At 40.8% G+C, this 25,097-nt stretch overlaps 1 protein-coding gene across 18 annotated transcripts in view; it reads left to right on the plus strand.

Moving 5' to 3' along the window:
- Nucleotides 1–25,097, plus strand: part of ptprk (protein tyrosine phosphatase receptor type K) — an 82,946-nt gene that overhangs the window by 17,293 nt on the left and 40,556 nt on the right. For all 18 annotated transcript variants that reach the window (XM_028398145.1, XM_028398150.1, XM_028398153.1 and 15 more), the window contains exons 2-5: nt 16,652–16,774; nt 21,242–21,402; nt 21,526–21,577; nt 21,655–21,713. In XM_028398145.1, the coding sequence (XP_028253946.1) occupies nt 16,652–16,774; nt 21,242–21,402; nt 21,526–21,577; nt 21,655–21,713 (395 nt within the window). The remainder of the gene's footprint in view (nt 1–16,651; nt 16,775–21,241; nt 21,403–21,525; nt 21,578–21,654; nt 21,714–25,097) is intronic.

A 25,097-nucleotide genomic window follows, 5' to 3' on the forward strand; every position in this document is an offset into this window, starting at 1 on the left:
TTGTGTAAAAACAAGAAAAAAATGTGTTTAATCATCATTATGTTCCTTCATACATCCAAGCAGTGTATCAGTGTACTGTTACATTTCTATTCTCATAAAATTACATGTGTATGCTTAAACAGTAGATGCAGAAATGAACAATCAGTGATTAATAAATGCCTAAAAACTCTTGGGAGCCTCTGATTTTGAGGCAGTTTTTTGTCATTTAGTTTGGTGATGTCATTAAGTTCTGTGTCTATTAGTACAACACATCTATTAGCTTCATATGAATTAACTGACTGAATCTGAAAGATTAAAAATGTAAATAAACAAGAATTAATTGCAGTAAAAGGAAAGTTTATACATTAGTAGCATCAAAACTGCACTTCAAAAAGAGGTAATAGCAGGGGAGGAGCCAAGACATGAAAGAAAAATAACTTTATGGAAGAAATGGAAACAAAGGAAAGAAAGAAGGGAACAAAGAAAGAAATAAAGAAGAAATGAAGGAAAGTCGGAAAGGCTCCAGTTTTCTGCAGGAGTGCAGTTTCAGCTTCTATAAACCCAGGAGCTCTGAATACCGCTTATTAAGCAGGGACCACGTCTGTGTGTGTGTGTGTGTGTGTGACAGGGTGATATATTGAAACACACCTCTGTGGAACAGCTGCAATGATGAGACAGAGAGTAGGGAGTAAGAGGTGTCGTCTACCTTACACACACACACATTCATGCATGCAGACGCACAGAGCTGAGCCAAGTTCTTTATTGTATTACTGAGGCCAGCTTGTATCAGAGAGCAAGAGAGAGAAAGAAAGAATGGAGAGAGAGAGAGAGAGAGAGAAAGAGAGATGAATTTGTTGTGACTGCTCTGGTGGACTCAGCTTTTTAACACAGCACTTCTTTATTCTCTTCTCTTCTCTTCTCTTCTCTTCTCTTCTCTTCTCTTCTCTTCTCTTCTCTTCTCTTCTCTTCTCTTCTCTTCTCTTCTCTTCTCTTCTCTTCTCTTCTCTTCTCTTCTCTTCTCTTCTCTTCTCCTCATCTGCGTGCACACTTATTATATTACGGAGATAACGAGACTGATACAGGGAATGACAGAAATTGAGAAAGACAGACAGTTAAAAAAGTAATAGGGAGGCTCTAAAATCAGAGAGGAGAGGAGAGATAAAATTGGGTAAAAGAAACACATAGTGAGAAAAGGGGAGAAATGGAAAGCGACCGAGAGATAGAAAGAAAGAGAGATTGAATAGATGAATCTGATTTATCTATAATGAAATCAGCCTCAGTCTGTATAGAGGAATGTGCTCAATTTAGCCTTTTGCTGTTACAGACAGATTTACCCGTTTAATATTCTAACGATCAGAGCGAGAGGATACACGTCCACCGTTCAGAGTGTTTATGAGGCACAGCTAACTGGCTACTCTTACTTAAAATGCAATGTTAACACTTCTTACTATTTAAAACTGCTGATGGTGGAAAGATTATAATTACAGGCAACAGGAATTACACTAAACTAAACATACACGTAAGGTTTTATTTCTTATAATATATACTGCATACTTTTGAATTTAAGAGACTTGCTTTTAGTTTTGTTTTCTTTTTTTTGCATTTTTTATGATATTCTTTTGCCATTATGTATAGAATGTGAATTAGGTCAAAACAGATGCCTAAAATAACTTCTAATGAACTGATGATAAAGATAGTAATAGAGAATTTCTGTTTGTTGTTATCCACCCTGCAAAACAGCACTCTAACCCCAAAGGGATAACAAATAAATAATATTCTCCTCTCACCTCCCTCTTCTTAGAAGATATTGAATAACTCCATTTCAGTCTTGACAATCATAGTGTGTGTGTGTATTCACACTGGAAAAGAGGATAGATTCAGTTGTTGGTCTGTACATCCATATATGAAGTCTATGGGAAAGGGATTTGTGTGTCTGTCTCTGTGTGTGTGGGCATGCCCTCTCTCGCTCTCTCTGTCTTTTCCTACCTTTCATGTCCGTCCAGGCATGAAGCAATCCACTCCTCACACACACTCTGCCTCAGGCCAGCGCACACACACACAGAGAACACAGGCACACACACACTTTGCCACATTGCCTATGGCTACATATTCGGTCCAAGGAAGCTGTTTTTTACTCTTCAAGTTGTTTGTTTGAGTGGATTTTACACAACGCCCTTGGCACAACATCACACAAACACACATGCATTCAGAGAGACATGTGGAAGCACACATTTTAGGCCTGATTGTACAGATCTCTGCTCCTGTGGGCATGGCATAATAACACACACACACAGTGTATACATTTTCTGGCTGCTTCTTTTTTTCTGTCAAAGTAGCAGCCGTGGTAAGATGTGCCTTCCAAAACCTAAACAGCCAAATCACTCTAGCTTACCTGCCAGAAATGCTGTGTTGCCCAATTATTCTGTAAATGCATGTGTTGTTGCGGCACAACTTTTAAAAGCAGATTCTGTGTAGATGCAGCTCCATTGTAAATCAAAGGATGGAGCCACGGCAGTCTGCTAGTTGATGCTTTTTGTGGTAATATTGTGCAGTGATTTGGGAAAATTACAGTCCATCTGTGGGATTTTATGGTGTAAATGGTCCACGTTGTGCCTCACTAGGGGATTTGTTTATTCTAAAAGGTACAAAGATGTTGTGATCTCAAAATCCCAGTTTGAGGACAGAGTGGGCTGAGTGGGCTGTGGTTGCTAGAGAAGGTAGGATAATAGTTTGAGCCTCTCTTTAATCACATCTCTCCTTTTCCTGTGTCACTATCAGTTTCTCTGTTTCGTTTTCCTCCCCCTCCCCCCTTGCCTGCAGGATGGGAGGCAGAGCGGAGTGGACAGTTAAAGGAGAGATGACCCCCTCGCTCGCCCTCTCGCTGTCTCTCTGGCTTTCGCAGCATTACAAAGCCCCTTGTCCACTTTGATTACTTACATTAACATGAGCAAGAAAAAGACTGTGCTCTGGATTTGTCTGTGTGTCCGCTTCAGAGAAAGCAAGAGTGACCGGGTTTGTTTGTGTGTCTGTGTGTGTCTGTCCAGCTCAGACACAAGTCAACAACCAAACAGAGCCGTGATTGTTGGCTCGTTGTATAACAACCAATGGTTTCCTTGTGCGACAAACCAGAGAAGAACCAGCATTTTCTGCCTGGCTGCCATGAACGATGGCACTGACTCAGAGGGAGGAGAAGAACGACTGCAATAGTGTGTGTGTGTTTGGTGGTCATGGTGAGAGTGATGGGGAGATCAAGAAAAGGTAGAAAGGATGGAACGACATAGATAGATGTATAAATGAAAATGCGGCCAGTCTGCACTTGTTTTCCATTATCAAGGTTCCAGACCGTTCACAGAACAAACACAAACAGCGTTAATTACTTGGCACACATTGTGGCGTACGTGCCACAATGGGAGTGAGAGCCTGTGAATGTGTGTGCATGTATATTAAACAAAAGGAAGAAAGCTTCTATGTCAGATAGAGACAAGGGAAGAAAGGACAATTCTGTGGGAAAGTTTAAAAGATGTAGGGCAACACACACACACACACACACAGATGATCACAAGCAGCTACAGAATATTGTTCCAACTGGAGTAGATCATTTGGGCCTGTTTAGCAATATGATAATTTTAATGGATCTTGGAAGACAATTTTATTATTAAATTAGCAGATGCTACATGGGACCTACACCGTCAGGACATGGCTTCAACAATTCAAGGTGCTGGCACAATGGATTGGTCAAATTTCTTCCTTTTCAAACAACAAATCCATGTTACGAATACACAGTGTCTTAAAGTTTAGAACATTTTAAAAGACAGAATGTACAGATTGTATTTGCAACACCATACAGCACTAAACCCCATAAATGAATAGTCAAATAATGAAATAAATTAATTAGCAGTAATTGGTGGGTTGTTTATGAATTTATCTGTTCATTTGATGATGCTTTTGAGAGAGAGATAGAGATGGAGAAAGGTAGCCTAGATAATGACTGCTGGATAATTAAAAAAATTAATCAGTCCCTGAGGCTTTCTTTTGTAACATTTGATCAACACGTACCTTTTAGCAAAGACATAGAGGGAAAATAGGGACACATTCAAGCATCTGTGTGGTACCTAACAGTAAGCTGTTGTATTCCTGAAATCTTCAAGTAAAGCAGGATCACCAGCTTAAGGCATCCTGCTCTGCACTTGATCTTGACCTCTGAACACTTCAGAGGTCAGTTAAGGTTTACAGGGTCACATTAACACAATATTTCAGCTAACTGGTGCAGAGAGAAAAATGTCCTTATAGATTCTTCTGTTAATTTCAGCTGGGGCAGCACAGACAGGAATGCAGCCCTCTCACAGCAGTCTTTGTTTGAGTACCATAGGCTTCCTATGCTACGTAAAAAAACGTTATGGGAGTAATCAATGCTCCAATAAAGAGTACACTGTGCAGTGACTTGTTTTCATTTCGTGTGGCCTGTGCAGTGTTCATGTCTGTAGGTCTCAGGGTCATAGGAGGGGTGTGTATATGCTTCACTGGTGCCCTCATCCATGTCTCCTCTGGTGACATTAAAAGGTCCATCTTAGACCGAGTCCATGCATGATAAAACAGGGTGTGATGCCCTGGAGCAATAGGCCACATCTCCTCAAAATACACACACACACACCCATGAAATGGACATTTCAGGGTCAGCTCTGGCCTAAATGTCTTTATCTAAATTCTGCTTAGCTGTCATTCATGCTTATTTTGCAAGTGGTCAAGGTTGTACAGAATCCTTGTATCCCAGATGATTTTTAACCAGTTTAAAATTCTTTGTGTATTTGACATTTTACATCACCGTGTCCAGAAAACTGGCAGAGAGTCGTTCACGCACTGCTGTCCCCAAGTCAGTGGCCAGGCTTTCTGTCAAGGTCAGGAAACATTTTCTGCTTACAGGAGACAGTCGTTGCTGTCAGTTGGAGTAAAAGTGGGGCTGATGTCTGTACTAACACTGACAAGATGCAAGTATGTCCACTAACTACACAGGACTATCCTTTTTTTTCACAAAATGAGTCGGCTGTAGTCACGTCCAGTTTCACTCATGTTGTCCAATGGCACAAATTTACCTCAGGGGTCTTTGTTGTCTGTGCAGCATAGAATTAATCACTGAAGTCGATGTGTTTCTACGCTATAATAATATTTATTGTTATTCATTTTAGTGTTACCAAGGGAAATAGCACTGGTAAACCAGGAAGTAATGATAGGCCACAGAGGTGTTCATGTCTACTTATGCAAAGTCCCTGAAATTTAACCTCAATAGGTATATACTATACCTATTGAGGTTAAATCTAATCATGGACTAACATGTTTTTACAGTCAGTCAGTGAGGAACAGTGAACCTGATTTTAACATTAAAGAGGAAGTTTAATGTGAACATTATGTTTGCAGCCAGCATGTAATTCTTCATGAAAGTGAGTCATGGTTTAACAATATTAATATTCAGTTTAATTCCCCTTGTATGCGATTATGTATGCAATATCCCAAAGTCATGCACAGTGCAAAGTTTCATGGTAACAACTTTTTCAAAACACATCTCTACTCTGAACTTCAAGGCCCCAGATTTTTGCTGAAGATTCCTTGACATATTTCATTGCCTCACTCAATGTGTTATATTGTTGTCACTGGTACTGGGTGTGTGTGTGTGTGTGTGTGTGTGTGTGTGTGTGTGTGTGTGTTTGTGTGAACCAAAAAACATGCAGTCAAGTCCCTGACCACTAAACCTCAAAGTAACCCATATATTTGTCTATTGACCTCAATAAATGCAGACAAAGCCAAAGAAACAAGAGAGGGGCACTTTTAACAAGAGTGTCTGGTGTCTTTGTGTGTACATGGGTTTGTGTGTTTTAGTGTGTCTGTGTGGGTGTGTGTACCTGTGTGTGTGTAAGCCAGAGTAACCCTAAGGCAGTGCTCTGTAACCTGACTGTGAGTCAGAAACCGGTTGGACTGATTTCCTGCTCAGAGCTTTGTCATTTAACCATGGGCACACACACACACAGACACACACACAGACAAAGTTATCTATTAAAAGACCACTCCCATGTAGGTAACAAGCCTCTCCCTCCCAGGAGCTACTATTTTTCTCCAAGACACACATCATCACACACTCACATTAACATAAGGATTTACATAAGTAGACTTGAATAATTGAATCAAGGTGAGTGTATATATTTTGTTAGTACTAAATGTGAACATCTTTAATTATCCTTACAAGGACAAGTCCTTGTACACAACCAGTATGTTTCCTCAAAATGTACTTTTCACACATACACACACATGCTCTGTCTCTCTCGTTCATGCTTACACTCGCTCACATACAGTATTTCCCTGTTGTGAAGTGTAATAACAGCTGTCCTCGGGCCAGTTACAGCTATCGTAAAGAGACGACAACTCCCAAAACTCATTTACCACACACACACACACACATGCTGTGAACCTGGAGGAGGAGTGGAGGTCTCTGTAGCTCATAGTTTGCCCTCTCTCTCTGTCTCAGTGTTGCGCTCTCTCTGTCTCTCTCTCTCTCTCTCTCTCTCTCTCTCTCTCTTGCCAGTCTCTCTCTTTTTTTCAGCCCGTAAGTGATGTTTCACCACATTTTACAACTGAAGGTGACAACATACACACTCTTATTCATGCACACTCTGCAGTATGTGCTCTCTCCAGTCTCTAGGCTTGTGTGTCTGATTGTGTGTTTGTGACAGAGGGCGGGGGAAGAGAAAGTAGAGAAGGTAGAGTGTTCACATTCCTCTAGCACTCTTTTGCTTGTCATTGGAAAAAAAATCAGTTTTATTCCAAGTGTGGTCATATTATTCTTGCTTTGACCATCATTTCTGTGGATTATGATAATGTAGTCTGTGTCACTCTGGTGTCCATACTGTAGATTTCAAAGGCCCAAGATCATGCATAGTTGGCTGCCTTTTGTATTCTGTGTGGTGGAATACTGGACAGGTAGATATGTAAATAAGAGACCTTGCAGACTAAATCCACCATTACCTGCATTTTTATGATGTGCCATCAATGCTGTTCAGAGTCAAACTTGTGAAACTGGCATTTAATAACATCCAATGTGAGAGATCAGTACAATGTCAGATGTTCCCATGGACATGCACAAAAACGGAAACCGTAAAACATCTTCTACACTTTGTGCCAATGCATGACTTAAAATACATCTCTTAAGACACACTTACAAAAATGTTTCATCATTGAGATGTGCAAAGATACACGAGAACATTCCTACTAAAAAAATAAAAGATATTAGGTAAAATATGAGGTAAAATAAAAAGTTATTGCACACAACAACAGAGAAAGCAGCACTTCTGAGGTGAACACAGTATTTAAAAACAAGAGTTTTTGAGGCAGCAGACTGTTGTGGGTTGGCTGAAGTAAAGTCCCGTTAGGACTCCTCTCCACAGATCACCAGCCATGCACCAGTTAATCTGAAGGTTTAACTTTAGCCAGATTGTCTTTGAAAATAGAAATAAAATGAAAAGCACCAGTGGAGTAGGTCAAATTTGACCCACAAATATGGCCCGTTTCACAGTTTGCCTAGTTTTTCCAAAGAAGGTTAGCTAAAGCTGGAGTTGTCTTGTTGCAGTCATCCCAGATGTCTAGTAAAAACAAGCAGAATTCCTGTTTAATGTAAACCTGCCTTTGGAAGCAAACAGATGGACCACAGTCTCTGCATTACTATATTGGTTTATGTATACACATAGTTCTAGCAGTCGTGACACACAGCTGGGGTCTTTATTTAGCTATCCTGACACACGAACAGAAACATGCAATATGTGTTTAGCTCAGAACTAGGTACTTTATTGGTTGTCTGGCCTGCTAGCATGTTATTCCCACTTGTATGTTATTCCCTTTGTTTGGGTCTCTGTGGTTTCCACCACTGTGTAATGTGCTCTGTTTTCTGTGCTGGTAGTGAAACGTAAATTTCCTCTAGGACAGTAAATGCTATCATTAGGTATCTTTTGTTGTTCGACAGAACTGTGTCACAACCACAGATAAAAGAGCTTCTTTGACACATTTTTTTTTATCTTGAGATATTTTTCATATTTGATTTTTATTGGTTTCAGAAGTCCCTGAAACATTTTCCAATTGTTATTTTAGGCGCTTTTTTCTTCTTTGAAGTTGGATGTTTTAAAGGTGTTTTTTTTATGTCTGTTTATTTGTTTGTTTTTTTTCTGTCTCTTTTTCTGTTTCTGTCAGTCTCTCCAGTATTAGTGCTGTTTCAGGTTGTTCTTTGTGTGTTGGTAGGGAGAGCTGCTTTTTGTCTGCAGGCTGAACAACAGAAGTGCTTCTGCTGCACAAACACAGGATAGACTAAATCCGACCCGCCAGTCAGTCAGTCAGTCAGTCAGCCAGTCGGTAAATCAGTTAGCCAGCCTTTGAACCAGTTTGCTGGACAATTGGAGAAGTCAGCCAGGCAGTTCAGAGTGTCACCAGCCTCCGTGCTGACTTGCTAAGCTAGCTGCTTCAGATTTAACCTGCTTATAGCTCTCGGGTGGGATTTTTTTATTTGTCTGAACTCACAGTTGGGTTTCCTCCTCTTACTTCTCTACTTTTCTTCCTCGTCCTTTCCTCACTCGTCTGTCCTGCACTTTTGTTTTCCCTACATTTTCCTCTCTCCTTCTACATCTGGCCTTACTTACCTTGTGTGTCTGTTTGAATGTGTGCATGTGTGCATGTGTTTGTTCTGCTCTTATCTCATCCACACCAGACTTGCTTTCCAGGCCAAAACCTCAGCTGTGCCCTGATTGGCTCATAAACAAACTACCTCCTTGCTGCCCTGTGATTGGCCCGTTCAAATCAGCCACAATGGATAAGGCATTATTTGACTGTATTCTCCTGGCAATTTATCAGTTAGCTATCAGGGAACATGATGAATGGTTTAGTGTCACGGTGTGAAAAAGCTTCGCTGGCTCCGGTGGCATGTGGGTACATACAGGTGTGGAGCTGCTTGCACTCCGCCCAAACACAGCCCACAGACTGCCAGCGATCATTCTGACCCTATTCTGTCCAGTATTGATCCCCTTTCAGTCCCAGCTCCTTTTGTATCCCTCAATGGGAAATGTCCATCTAGCCTTGTTCCCTCTAAGACACGCCATCAAGCTGTATATTAAAGCCTGTTATTACTCACATTTTATGAATTACAGATCACATGATGCTCAGATGCCTGGTGAGGATGCAATAAAATATTAATTGCTTCCAGGATTTTTCCCACTTTGAGTCATAGTATGGTAAAGTTTATGCAGGCTGAGTGTATGCAGTGAATCATCCAGTCAGCATGTTTGAGGTCAAGTGTGCGGTGAAGGGTGGAGAGAAGCAGCCAGTTAAGACTTGTTGTTTGGGGATTTTTACTTGAAAAAAAAAAATACCAGCTGTACTCTTAGGTTTAAGAGCTCGGTGCTGGCTCCATAACTACTTCCCGGACCCCTTCAGAATGACACACACTGACATGGGATCTGATTTGTGGGGATACTTTATGGGTTAGACTTTTGGTGACTTTATAGGCTACCAATGTCCAGATTCATCTTAGCACATAATTGCCAGCCACAAAACTTTTCTGTCAATTCACTCTTTAGTGCCTTAGAAAAGAAAAGACAAGTTGACCGGCTACGTTTGACAAAAAGCTGAAGTGTGTTCCAAAAGTGCTGTGTTTTAGAGTGAATTGTTAAATGGGCGCCTCTGGTACCAAATTCTATTGTGCCTGACACTGACAAATACAGAAACAGAGGGGTGGACAGGGAGATGGTAAACAGAGTAGTGGGTGTAGGGAGAGGTAAATGGGTGAACAAACACAAAAAAGTAGGGGACGGCTCAGCTTTCCTGAGAACAAGCGAAATCTGACTCCCTTCGGGGCTTATGGGTGAACTCATTCACAGATGGGGAGGCGTGAAGGAGCTGGGGGAGGTAAAGGAGAGGTGAGGAGGATTTCCCAATTTTCCTCCCCATCTCTCTATCCTTCCCACCCCCCCTGTTCGCCCCACGCTTCTCTTGCCTTATCTGCCCACCAAGTCAGCTAGGCAGTCAGCATGGGAAGTTGCTTTAAATGTCAGCATTTGAATAGTAATAGAGATTAACGATGGTGAGATACAGACACTGAGAGTAAGAGGGAGAGAGAGCGAGGAGAGAGGTGAATATCATAAAGATAGTGTCTGTGGAAAGGTTTGACCCCTGCTAACAGTGCTAACAGCTATCTCTAGACACACAAACACACACAGACAAAGAGCAAAATAAAAGAGAAAGCTGGTATTCCCACAGAAGTGTGATGTATTTAAGGTTTAGGTGTCATGTTGACTGTCGACAAATCATTCTGTCTTGTTATGTAGTTACCATGAAGACCCAGGTTATAATTCAGGCATCATATAAATCACTTTACGATGTGTACTGTCACTATTTTATGGCATCTTTTTAATAATTTAAGATTATGAATTTCTGCCTGTGTCCATGCTTGAATGATTACATGAATAATCTGTTATCATTTGTTCCAGCTATTCAGATGTGAGTAGGGCTGCAATTATCTATTTTCTAATTAATCAGTTAAATATTATGTGTCTAATGTGTGGGGTCTTAAAATTGGTTTAAAATAGATATTAAAATTATTATTATGTAAGTATGCCAGAAAATATTCATAGAAAGTATAATAATGATAATAATGTACCCGAGGTCAAATCCTTTCAGGGGTACAGGCTATTTTCTGTATTCAGACTAAATCCTTTTAATAAGGTTGCCAGCAGAACCAAACTGTAACTCTTATAAAAGCTATCCATTTCTAAAAAAGGTCGTCACTGTTCCTGTTCCTATTGTAATGTCTGACAGTGATACTGTGATGGCAGGTCATTAGTAAGTTGTTCGCGCCTCATTGTGTGCTGATTGTGGGCTTTTTGTTTGCAGTTGTCAGAGCAGAGGAGTATGTTCAGGTACTGCATTGGACTGGCTTTGTCTTGCTAAATAGCAATGAGAGCCTCATTCACCAAGAAGTCTCATTGTACCAAGAATTTACATTTGGTTCAATAAGAAACATTTTATCACCAAAAACCACATAGGCACGTTGGTCAGTGAAATGCCGACATGCAGTGGTGGCAGTGGAGAGGTCATAGCTGCTTTTCACCAAAGAGCCTGTCCGACCACATCATTGGTCTGTGGGAAATAATGTGGCGCTCGAAAACTGCTTGGGTTTGAATTTGAATTGAAAAGCCACATTAGCTCCAAGAGAGGAGTGCAGTGAGGGGAGAAGATAGTCAGGGATGGAAGGACAGAAAGGCTCCTAACAGAAGGAAAAACACACATTTCTGTTTTACTGTTACTGTCAATGGAAACTCCTGAATCAGCTCAACAGACACACACACATTTTACACACACTCACGTCTCAGATTCAATTACAGCATTGTGAGATGAAGGAGAAATTCTTCAGCCTTCAGCACTTCCAATTAAACTACTGCTCTGAGTGTGTGCATGCATGAACGTCAGTCTGTGTGTGACGGCGTGCACGAGCCTGCATGTTGCTGTGTATTTCTGTGTGCGATTGCGCATGCCACTGTGTATATTGAACAGGCGAGGTGTGAGTATATGGGTCTTGGCTTTGATGGCGTCGCGCTGCTCTGCAAGGGCCACTGAAGCGTGACGAGTGTGTGTGTGTGTGTCAGCCTCTGATGTCACCTTGTATCATTTCAGGCTAATTTCACCTATTCTCAGAGAGGGAGAGAGAGAACAAAAAATAGAGACGACACACAGAGAGAAAGTAAATGATAAGGTACAACTTTATTAGTGTCCTTGAAGCGGTCGGCTTCAGGGCTACTCAGAGATGCATGCAGGCAGATTTAAAAAACAAACATAGTAACAAAGTGCAGAACAATGTGTCATATGAGGTGGCGCATAACAGTCCCTGTCTGTTTCCTTCTCTTCTTCATTGGAGCCAAAGACTTGTAGTGATTCTCCGGCTCGACATGTCCCACAAAACCACCGAAGATTATAAATCCAGGTCAGCATACGTACTTATTAACTGGATTTAACCAAAATTGCAATGATTTGAAGGGAAAGTGGATTACTGGTGGTTGGAATTGGATTTTAATGATGTAAATGTAATTACTGTCCTTGAAAACAATTGGAAAAAACTGAACATCTCTTCTGTTCTCTCCTTTATATGCTTTCTTTCTGTGTCACCCTCTTTCATTCATGTTGTCGTCTCTGCTCTCTGATGATAATATCACTGCCTGCAGACTGAAACAGAGCTCTGCTGATAAATAGTAGACAGACGTGGGGGAACAGAGGATCAATAGTTTGTACAGTCTGTGCATTAGAGAAGAAATCCACATCGTGTGAGATAGCACTTGCTGCTGAGTTCTTCTGATTCCTAAGCAGATTTATGCTGCTTCACCTCAGCATGCTATCAAGGCCAAAATGTGATGACATTATGCTCGTCTGATTGGCTCTAATATACAGCTTGTGGACAGAGAGAAAGCGTTTCCTCGATTATGCAGACTCCATCAACTCATAAAGGTTATGCTGACACCATTCTTAGAAGAGTGAACTTGCAAATCTTTTGTTTCTCCCATTTGTACCTTGTGTTGTTTTATTTAGTAATCATCTTATGCACTGTACAGTGAGATAATAGGTGGACAGAGTTTTTACAGACACTTGAGCTGGTCATTTGCATATACCTGAGATAGACCTGGGGCATGCACAGTCAGCGTCATAGTTTTATCATAGATCCATTTATAACAGCTGACGCACTGCAGTTGTTTAATTTAATCAACATCCACACTGTTATAATTTTCAGGCGTCTTTGGATGTGTGTTGATGAAACAGCTAAGGATAAATGTTGGGCACAAGGACACAAGTGTCGACTCTTTCCATTTGATAATCAGTTCTTTCTTTGTCATAACAGGTTTTTTACAGAGACCACAGACCTTCCTTTGATTTAAACGTGTCCCTGGAAATGGCAGAATTCTGCTGTTGGATCTGATTTAATACTGCCTATTCTGCAGATCTGTTAGATCATACAGGACGGAAAGCTAATGAAACCGGCCATTGTTACATATTCTTGTCATTGCCAGCTAATAATCTTGATCTAAGCTAATAATTGAGAAATGGTCCGCCCCTGAGGGATCCTGAGGGCTGTCTACACCCGTGTTTTTGAACAGGTTTGGTCAAAGCAGTTTTGTTTGAGGTGGAGGTCAAAGCAAATCACCACAAGATGATTCTGAGTGACGGTGGCAGATGTTGAGTCTGATGCCATTCAACAATCTTTTAGAAAAGGCTGCGGCTGTCGTGTGTGTGTGTGTGTGTGTGTGTGGTTTCTTCTCTCTGCCCTTGAGCCTTTATCAAGTCCTTCTAATTATTTTATTATGCAAATGAGTCACCATTATTTCATTAGTGAGGCAGCCAATCACAGAAGCTGATTAGAAAGTGATTAGCATGCAGCGAGCTTCTCACTTTCTCTCTCTCTCCCCGTCTCTCGTGTCCTTGTGAATGGAGGAGAGGTTGGCAATAATGACCCATCTGGACACACACTCATGCATATACATGCACTTGGAAAATTGTTGTAGAGATTAGTAAAACCATATTACACAGTTAACACATGCAGAATATAGTGACACAAACACAGACACATGACATGAAACTTGAACTTGACTATTATGGGTTCACTCAAGTTGTTTTTGGCCACAAGATGAAACCGTTTTAAGACAAAAAGGTGTAAAAAAACAGACAATCACAAAAACATTGTTAACTCGTGTACCAGTGGTAAGAAGAAGGTAAATGTTAGATTAATGTCTTATTTTCCATATTGTTATGTGTATGTGAGGTAACCAGAAGCCTGTTCATTCAAAGCTGGGGAGAAAAATGCTGATTTACTAACAGGATAATCAGTGGCTTGGCTTTGGTTTACTAAAAAGTTACAGTGTAAATTCAAAAGATGAATATTGTGCTCTCAAACATGAATTATGACATCTTTTAGAAGAAGTTTTGCTTAACTTTGTACAACACTTGTGCAAAACATGGAGTGTCACTGAGTCTTTTCTTTTCAGCGAAGGCAAAAGAATAGTTCAAGGTCTGCTCATCTCATTATTGGCAACAAGGATTTGCTGTCAGATGCATGTGTCCATTGATATGTGTGCTGGTTTAAGTTGGCAGGACATTTAGGAAAGGGAGAAGTGTTGACTGAGAATGTGGGCGAGCTAGCATTGTGTGTGTGTGTGTGTGTGCACGCAGACATTTTTACACATATTCAGTTTTTGCAGACCCCCCGTTTTTACCACACATACACTTTGTATAATATGTTAGCAGCTGAAAGTGAATGTCTATCAGGGGTGTCCAAACAAGAAGAGAAGTGCTCTCGGGCTGAGAAATTTTCTTTAAAACCAGCCAGTACAGCGGAATTTGAAACAAGGACATTTTTTTCTTCACTGCTAAGCCAAGGCAAAATACTTCTTATACTAAAGTGCTATATCAGAGCTGAGTGGAACTGTGTGTACACAGTTAAAAGCCCCCAACACATATTTTAAGCATGGTGTGCTTAAATCCAATTTCGCTGTACTGCTTCAGAGGCAGCTGAAGAAAAGCTTTGGTACTCAACACAGCTACTGTATGTTTTCTGTAGATTCAACAAGCAAAACAGAAGGCCTAACAAATGCAGCAGATAAACTAAGGCTTGTCTGCAACGGCAACAGACTAACATGGCCTAACAAGAAAAAACAGCCCAACGCTTCACTAAACAAACCTTCAGAAAGGTGTCAATAAAGGGTAAAAAAGTGACATCATATTCACCCTGAAAGTATTATAAACCAACAGAAACCTGGTGAATAAGGTCGAGATTTTCTTATAAAATTGACAAATGATTTTTCTAATATAATCTTGCCTCTGTTACACACTATATAAAAACTGTCCTTGTATAGAGTGAGGTGTTTCATGACTTAACATGCCATTGTTGCAGATGCAATACAAAAAAACAAACACACCAATGTTACACACTGCTCTCCTAGCCCATGCAGAGAGCTACCTGGCAGCAAGATGTAAACTGACACACACACTGTGGGAGACAGGAAGTCATGGTGTTTTACACACACAGCAGTGTTTTAACATCAAGTCACGGTTTAGTATTTTTTGTAGGTTTGGTATATAGAAGACTAAAATCCATGTTGTTGTGCTGTACACGTCCCACAATTGTTTTGATTTATGGGTAACTTTCTTTGACAAGAGTTATTTTAAATTGAATGGGAGTTAAGTAAATTGCATGATGAGAGGCTGGTTTAAAGAATGACGCCGTGAGGAATGTGATCCAGTGCCTCTCTGAGGCTGTGAGTCACAGCCAGCCGTACAGCCGGCAGCCGAAGACAGTCGCTTAGTTTGATGTTAACTTGTTTCTCCTCCGGCGGCGGCTGTCACCTCTTGGTATGCCTCTGTAGCGGGGAGCTCAGATCAGTGGGGTATCTGAGGGCCTGTCGTTCTGCTCTCCATCACAGCCACCACGGCTCGCTCTAGGACACAGGTAGCAAAGCGGCACCGCTAACTGAATGCTAGGAGATTTATGTCGCCAGCAGTGCTGGTTGCTGATAGTGCTTTATGGCAGCTTGCTCACTTTTACCTTCTTTCATTGTGACTTCTTTGCGGCTTTGGATACAAATATGCAGCTGTGCATTGAGGTTTGCTTCTTTTAATCTCCAGAAAGCGACACACTTTTCTGTGATAGAAAAAACAACAAGTAAAAGTGCTCATGTATAAAGAGTCCTCAATCTTGACAGCACTGTCTTATTTTTCCTTCAGTGAAACCTAAATAACTACAATAAAATTAGGTTACTATATATCAAACATGGTCTTATTTAATAGTTTTGAAGGTTCACAGATTGTTCTTAAGTGTAGAAACAGGAACAATAAATAAAAGGGACTATATTACTTTCAACTTTAAGGTGGCAAAATGTTGCAAAATATATATTTGGGTTTAAGTTTATTTAGAAACTATGTTGAGTGTAATGATGTCTGTGACTATTACAAATTTATGCTTTTCCTGATTAAAGGATTTATAGTAGGTATGTAGTTATATAGTATGTTTTGTCCCTCTCTGCCTCACCCGCCTCATCAAGCAAGGGCACAAAGGACACATCTGTGTGTCCACTAACTACCAGTGACTTAAATCAGATGGCATTGTGGCTTTTCTTAGCCAAAGCTCTTCTAGCCATTTCATTAACACAAGCTGTGCATCACTGCTAGCTCAATGAATCAGATAGCTAGGAGCAGCAAGTGCGCTCTTCCTATCAGTGATATTGCTAGTGCGAGCCATATATCATTGCAAGTTGATCAGTTCAGCTGGCTGTCAGGGACAAGTGATGTCTTTCTGGATTAGCCTGACTTCCTGTTCAGGCAGAGCCAGAGGGGGGCCAGCTCAAAATGGTTGTCCCGGGGCTGTGGTGATGGGCTCAGATGATCAGCTGAAGGCTCTGTGGGCTGATTCAGAGGTGATCCTGCCTGGCCTTGAGTGATGACTGTCGGAGCTCAGACTTCTGGTGGTTTGTTAATGAGCTGAGACACACACACGCATGGAAAAACAAAAGATGCCATAGGAGGAAAGTTAATGTTGTATCAAATTGAACTGGTTTACTTACCAATCTTATTTGTTGATCCTTTACTGAATCCCATTGTTTTTCTGCTGTTACAGGAAGCTGCACATTTGATGAGGGTTTCTCTCAGTGCGATTACCAACAAGATCCTTATGATGACTTTGACTGGACGCACATCAACACACAGGAAGTGCCATATGTCTCACCAGACCTGCCACAAGGTGAAGATCGAATTCTTGTCTTTAAGAGAAAAATGACGTTGTTTTGACAATGTTTTTTTTACTCCAGTTATCTCTTGACCATGCATATATGTTACATTTACTTCCCTCCACCAAAACTGGACCATACCCATCTCTACCTCAACCAGCTGCTTCAACGCATCACTGCAAATCACATACTTTTAGTTGATACTTTAAAAACATGTTGCTGCTACATTCGTCCTTTTGTTAAAGAAAAGCTGGATTTCGGGATACATACAGTACATCATCATGGTCCTCTCCCCTCTTTAATCAGTTGTTTTTTCCCTTCATGATGATGATGAAGGGGAAATTAAATCTTTCTGCCTCAGGGCTGAGGGTCTAATTAACAGAATATGAGGTCATTAATCAACAGCAGGGAACAGGGAAGGTTGCCTACTTTACAATGTTAAAAGCAAAATGTTATAACAGCATTCAGCTAGGCTATGCTGAAATAGTAACTTGCTGTATAGAAACTGAAACCACAAGCTAGTTTGAATGTAGGCTAATTTGTTCCTTTCCTTTCCTTTCCTTTCCTTTCCTTTCCTCATCTCCAGTATTTCCTCTTCCCCAGTTGCGAAACATTATGACTTAGTTACCATGACAATGTACTGCCGTTATTTATCTCCTGTGCTTATCATCATGACAACCCAGCCTCTCTGACATTTAGAGAAAGGTTCATTTCAACACTGATCTTTGACAATTTTTCACACAGACACACTCACAGTGTGTTTCAAAATGTTGCTGTCGGTGGCATGTGGTCCTGCATAATATAAGCAATGACACCAGAGTGTGGTGGCCCAATGAAGCTGAGCCAAATTCTAGTATTTAGTGTTATTAATACCAAGTGGCGTCACTATGCAGAGAGGGCAGAGCTGGCACTTTTGAGAGGTTAAATACCTTGCCAAGGAGTGCACCTCCTCACCTGTGGAAGCTATAGTGGCATGAGCCAGGGGCATGGGGATGGCAGATCAGGTTAATGGTTTGGAGATGTTGGTTGCCGAACGGGGGCCTAAAGGTAAGGGACCATGAACTGACATTTGATGTGTTAATAATGCCAGCAGGGTGTGGAGCAGTGGGGCAGGAGGTGGAAAACAGGGCTGCTGGAGGGGATTGTAAACACAGCACTTGGCTGGGTTTTTATTTGAACAAAGTGAGGTTTAAGTTGGTAACTTAAATTCTTTGCCTCAGGACACTTTGGTAATGTCTGTTATCAGAATGTTTTTCTCAAGAAATTGTAGCCACTAGGGGTGTAGTAGTCTTTGTCTGGCTAGCTACAGGCCTCCCTTAGGGTGTGGCAGAACAGTAGCACTTAACGGCTTTTGACCACTCAAAACAAAGGGATACCTACTCCGACTGTTTGGGGAGGGGTGTTAAGAGTCACTGACAACTAAAAGGAGGTGACTTTAATTTGATTGATGATTGAGAGTCATCTACTCTGGGCTTTATACTGAATTCTTTCAGACTCATTGCATTACCCACCAATTACACTTTTGTCCCTTATAACCCACATTGATTTGTCCCCATTGCTAATCACCATTTGTGCTTAAGGCTGTATTGAGTGTGCAGGGACGGTTTGGCAGTTTTTGTAATAGAGATAAAACTCTTCCATGTAATCTCTCTGGGGGTTGATGTTGGCACTAGTCACCATGGCAGGGTCTAGATGCTACGCTGGCAATGTTATGTTGTGCCAGTTGAACATTCATGGGCTGGGGCTCTGTGGCTCAGTGGACTAAAGCAGATACTCTTGACTCATAATGTTGTCAGCCAGTTCCACTCCAAACCTTTTTGGCATGCCATTCTCTCTGCGTCTGTCTCTTATTTTCCACTGTGCGCCGCCTAACAAGGGAGGAGAAAAAAAGGCTTTTAAAGTGGAACAGAGCTGGTCTCATGTCTACTAGATGTTTTAATAAAGAAGGAATAATGATTGATACAGAAACACAATCTTTATAGCCTTTTCCAATTGCATTGGATTCAAAATAATCACAGTTAAAACAATAGATTTAGTTTTGCATTTAGGTTTTTAAGGCAGTTGTCAACAAGCCTGGACAAAGTGCACTTATAAAGAAATTAGGAAATAAAAGGTTTGCATAAGTCAGTAAATACAAGTATCAGAGACTGGTCTGCAGATGAGACCTGGACAACAAGTATGGCTTTAGAGGAATATGGTGTTAATCCATTCAATGAAGAATTTAATAATAATATCAACACTTGCAGCCTGTTAGGTACTAGGTTTTGTAGCAGTGAGAAATTCTGTTGACACAGTGTGTTCTGGTGGATTGTTAACTCCACTGATTATGCATCCTACGTCATTTGATTGGCAACTGAAAATGCTAAAAATGAAACCACCCCGTTAGAGCTGTTATTCCACCAGCAAGCTGTTATTGTTTTGCTGGAGAATATTGTCCTCTGTCCTGCCATGCTGCTGTTGTCGTTCTGTGACATATCTGGGTCTTAAAGCTGTCACAGTGGTATTTTTAGACCTCGTCCTTATATTGTGCCGTCATTCTATTAGCAGCCATTTTAGACTTTGGCAGTTCAAAGACATCAGCCATTTTAGAAACTGGCAGACTTCAGGTATCAGATGTTCCTGGCATCACAAGGTCTACTTGCTTAGCATGGGCTTTGTATCAGTTTCATGTACTGTCAGTCTCCCATTACTCATATTTTGAAAAGCTATTTTTGTCCCAGATTAGGTGTTGTTATTATTTTGCACCCTCAGGCTGACATTGAAGCAATTGGATGGTGTCTATAAAAATATTGGAAATGATTTTAGTAACTGTTCAAAGCTATGACAAATTGGAAATGTTGTTAGTGTCAAATATTTGTAAATTGCACAAAATGTATTTGCTGTTTTAATTTTCTAGCAGGCAGCGTTATGAATAAGTGAGGTGCTAAAGGTTACATTTTGTCATGTTGTGACATATCTGGGTCTCTGACTGATAGGGGTATTTTTAGCTGGCACATCATCTTGGCAGCCATCTTAAAGGCACTTTTTTCATGTCACCTCCTTAGTATCACTGCCAAAAATGAAGACATATGAGAGATGTCCATCATATGTTCATTTTTAGGAGGATTTAGATTACAGTCTAGGAGAGAGAGACAGAGAATGGTGCTGATGGTTTGTTTCCTGTCTGACTGGCTAGAGTCATTTTGAGTCTTGTTGCTGACTTTCAGAACCAGGAAGTGAGATTATTAATTCCTGCCTGGCATAGAGAGAAGAGTGTTTTGTTTATATGTGTGTGTATATGTGTATGTGTGTGTGTGTGTGTGTGTGTGTGTGGCAGCAGGCTTGAGGCTTGCTGACAGAGAGAAAAGAGAGATCAAGAGAAAAGAAGAGCCTAACCAACAACTACATCACTGAAAGGCTTGTGTGTGTGTGTCCATGCACATGTTTGTTTAAAGCCTGTTATGTTCAGCTCTACTCTGCAAAGAAATATGTTTTCTCACAGGAGATTAGCAAAACAATGCCTCATAATCACCATTGTTTTACAGCCTCTTGTATATTGTGTATGGTATAACATGCAAATAGAATTAGCCAGTTATTTCTATTGTTTGTACCCTTTTATGTAGAATTTTAATTGTTTGTATTCTGTGTGTGTGTTTTTGCACAAACATCTCTTCAAACTCTACAATTTGTGTGTTTCTAATAGGTTAGTTCAGTATATGTGAAGTACAATTGCTTTATTTTTAATAGAATTAAACAATATTTTAGGCTAGTTTCTGTCAATCTGTGATGAGCTAATGTGAGATTAACAGATATCAGGCACGAAAGGATCACATTTCATCATATTTCAGTGCAGTAACATCTGGTTTGAGGCCTGAGCTGATTACAACAACATCTGGGTGGACAGACTGACTCTCCTGTCAGTACACCCAGATTATGTATTATTTTGAGCTCCACAACCCACAGTTGGTCAGCTGCTGAACGTACATGTTATTAATACCTAAAGTACCTTGGTACATCGGTTCTTGCAAGGGACATTTCTCTGCCATGTTAGCAAAACAAAAGAAAAACAAGCAATATCATAAAGCAGCAAAGGTATGACTTTCTTTTAACTAAGAAGCGAGCGGGGTGAAGTAAGTACTGTGGTACTGGAGCACTACTAGGCAAACTTGAACAATAACAGAAGAGAGTTGGTCAATTTTCAAATCACTCCGATACTCTTGACCTTGATTGACTCTTTTAAGCTACACAGAAGCTGCTGCTTTGCTCACGTAGGTACATGTAACCAAAGCTGTGGGCATACAACCCACTCTCTGGAAAGTGCAATCATAATCATCACCACGTCTACACACTAACTACCTTCTCAGAGGGCACTGGTGCTAGTCCATTCAGGCAGTGAATTTCAGTAAGTGTGTGGTATACAAGCAGCAACAACTGCAAACAAAGCAAGCTGGTTCATGGGACTGAATGTAATGTTTTTAAACTTCATTTCTCTTTCTGTCCAGGTTCTTACATGTATGTTGACGTCTCTCAGTATGATGTTGGGGAGAAGGCCAGGTTTCAGCTGCCAGTCATGAAGGAGAATGACACGCACTGTATCGACTTCAACTATCTCCTCAGCAGTCCCGATGGATCCAGCCCCGGTACCCTCAACGTCCTGGTGAAGGTATTGAGCACTGCCCCAATAGAGCAGTTCAGAAATGCTTCTGCTTAAGCTTTTCTTTCTCAATAGTGCTGACAACCCAAACATCCAAAAAATGTTTCTTATTTTGTCTTGCATTATTTCTAGGTAAACAAGGGTCCTTTGGCCAACCCCATATGGAATGTGACTACATACACGGGTAACGATTAGCTTGGAGTCTTATGTCCTTGAATGGTTCTGGCAAGGTGGTCATGTTATTTGTTTCTCTTTATTCAGGTAAAGACTGGCTGAAAGCAGAACTGGCTGTTTCTACCTTCTGGCCAAATGAATATCAGGTAATGTCATATCTAGATCTAGATCAAGGTAGATGAATGATGATCTCTCACAGTCTGAATGCACAGACATCACACTCACACAGAGGCAAACACATTCACATGCTGTGAGGCAGGCAGCTGATTTATTTGTGTTGACTGAGGCTCAGGAGGTGACGATGAGGCTAGAAAGTCACTTAAAATGATGGTGTGTGTGTACATTGTTGTAAATGCTTTTTTCATTGTTTTTTACATGTTTATAATGAACACCAGTCTGATCTGACCTGAATGATGTGATGAGATTTTTTATTGCAGGTCTATTGTAGGAGGTTGCATTATACTGAACATGTGTGTTTGTCTTTTCTTCTTTCTTAATTTATGTCAGTCAACATGATCTGAGTGTGTTGACAGATGTGAGGATGTTTCAGAATAGCCTGAATGTTCTAGCAGGCATATACACACACACACACTGATGATGTTAACACACACAGCCTGGGGACCATGTAATATTACTATAAGGCGAAGTGTGAAAGCATCCTCCAAATGGCCCATCTGGAGCCCAGGCCCCCTCAGTGACTATGGGATGAGATCGCCTGCATGAAGCTCGTGTGTCAACATGTTTTAATTGAACATAATTATCTTGGTTTGCTGAATCTTATGTAGGTCTTTCAGGCCGTGAGGCAGGTTATTGGATCTGAGGTTATGAAACAATTTTTTCACGTCGGAGCATGTTTCTGTGTTAGCACTTTAGCTTGAGTTGTAATGAGACTGGTTCCACCAGGGGAAGACTCGACACATGCAGACAAACACACTCACACAAGAACAGATGCACACACAAAATGCATGCACAGCAGAGCTTGTAATTACAGTTTTGTTCACATTTTTTTCTTTGTTTTGAGACTAAACCTGACATTGTGTTTAAATGACAGGTTAACCAGTTTAATGATGTGCCAACAACTGCTGTGGCAGGATAGAGTAATGAAGGTTTCATGTTGCGAGTCAAAGGTCACTAACCTCCCATCAACTGATTTTCCATAGACTAATTATTAATGAAAATGACTATAATATGAGCCCTAGTCTTTTTTTATTTGTGGGGCTGGTAACATAAATCACCTTAAGCAATCTTTCATATGAGTATGTATATAGACAGCCGGACCTTCCCAGCAGCTTTGAACATTTTGATTCAGTACCCACACATGCATACATCAGAGTGATACATGTAGCTGTTTGGTGAGAGGATGTTTATGCTTTGGCACAGCCCCAGTCTAGAGTGATGATATGTCAGACTTTAGCCTTCAGCGTTTCTGAGCTGTTTTGCCAGTGTGAGAACTTGTAAACACAAACTATTAATAATACTGTTGCTCACAGAAGAGATCAGTGAGGCAGTTTGACACCTGCATGATCAGAAGTGACCACCATCAGATTCCTGAATGATACAATTCAGATGCGACCGATTGACCTCGTGTAAAACATTTTCATTCCCATTTATGGAATGCAAGATCATCACCAGAGATGTGATTCAGGAACATTTGAGTCTTTGATGTGAGAATTATTAATTTGTGACTTCACTGCAGAAAGATATGGATTGAGATTTGAAGACAGACCACAGATTCAGATCTCTTTGACCTTTTAATGTCGCTGAATGACATGAAAAAAATAATAATAATTAGACAGCACCAGACAGGCCTTATCTAATCACCCTAAGTTCAAACAAACCAGCGTATAATTTGTTCAACCCATAGACTAGAAATAAAGATTAATGAATCTTCCGTAAGTCACCCACGGGTTTTCTGAAGTGCTGTTTTAAGGCTCAGTGTGGGAAGCTCTGCGGTCACTGTCTTGGCTGTGCTATAGTCTGCTTAACTCCATTAATCCAACAATGGCCAAAGAAAGTGGGAGAAGTAGGTGAGGTCGGCTGACGGCTGTGTAAGCAGGCTGCATTATCAACAAACATCAAAAGCTTGATTTCCGCTTTAGTGGCCACTCGAGGAACTGCAGGTTTTGATGTCGCCAACCTTATTTTTCAGCAGTGAAGGTGGCTATTTGTTGTAGAATACATACATTTAAGTAACATATGTGAACAACCCTGAAGAAAAAACATAGGCAACACTGTTTAATTATTCAGACGTAGACTTTTCCTCAGGGCCTTCATTTCTACATGCCTCAACTGACTTGAGAATTCAAAACATACTGAAGCCTGAAGGTAATATAAAACAGATGTATACATTTACACAGGTCTGTTAACACAGAAGAGAAGAAGTCATTAGGTCACGTTATCAACACAAACGTGGCCATAATAACAATCAACGATCAGCAGACTGGGATGCAGGCAGAGATGAAGGTATTAAAAGTCAGCTGATGTCTTTCTGCTGTGCTCCGCAGTGAGCTATGAGTGAAAGATGATATGAGAGAGAGACAAGATAGATTGGTTGGGGAAGGAGAGTGAGAGGGGGGGAGAGTGTGACAAGCAGGAGATGATAAGCTATGGGTAAACAGTTCACGGCAGATTTCCTATTACAGGTGATGAATGACAACAACCGCTCACCCCCTTCCTCTCTTTCTCCCTCTGCCTTTCTTTTTGATGGCTACCAGCTCTCTTCTCCTGTGCCACTCTGTTCATTACAGTGCTCCTTTCTGAGTAAACACTGTTAGAAAGCAGACAGCAAGCGAGAGGAGATGGAGAGAGAGAAATTAGAAAGTAGACATGGTTAGAAAGGTATGATGATGGCACAAATAAAGAGTGGGAAGCTAATGTATCAATGAGGAGGCAGTGAAGGAGAGAGGTGAGAATGGGGAGATCCTCAGTTAATGAAGTGGAGGGACATTGAAGCACCTGTTGACTGTGGTTTTGTCACTTTAAATACACAATTTAGATTTCACTACTCTTGCCTTGAAGGCTTCAGATGTTAGGATACAGGATTGTTTTCGACACTGGTGTAGCTTATCAATGGAATATCTAACAGGGATGCTGCTGGTTACAATAATCCGCTTAATACTTTTACATAATCAAGCTGAGTAGAAAACACCTTGTTTACATTCCCCAAAAAGGAGCCAAAACAAGTGTGACTGGTCGTTTCTAATGTACTGGAAGGCATTCCCATCTAATTAAACCTCTGAGTTCTGAGTTACTCAGGCACAGTGAGCAACTCAGAGGTTTGTTTGACTTTCTGATTTCACAGTAATGGCACCTCAAGTCTGTGAATAGCCTTAAAAAAAAGTAAACGTTTCCGCAGCTGCAACACAAACGCAAGTGTAGTTGGAAGGTCACAGCACAACCATCTCTCGTCCCACACTGGGTTTCATTTTCTTATTATCATTTCTGTGGCAGCCATTTTATGTGTATGATTTGGGATTAATATGATCCAACAAGAAGCATCTCATTTATCCCTCCTGCCTTGTTGGGCTGAA

The sequence above is a fragment of the Parambassis ranga genome, chromosome 24 (genome assembly GCF_900634625.1).
Source record: "Parambassis ranga chromosome 24, fParRan2.1, whole genome shotgun sequence".
Lineage (NCBI taxonomy): Eukaryota > Metazoa > Chordata > Actinopteri > Ambassidae > Parambassis > Parambassis ranga.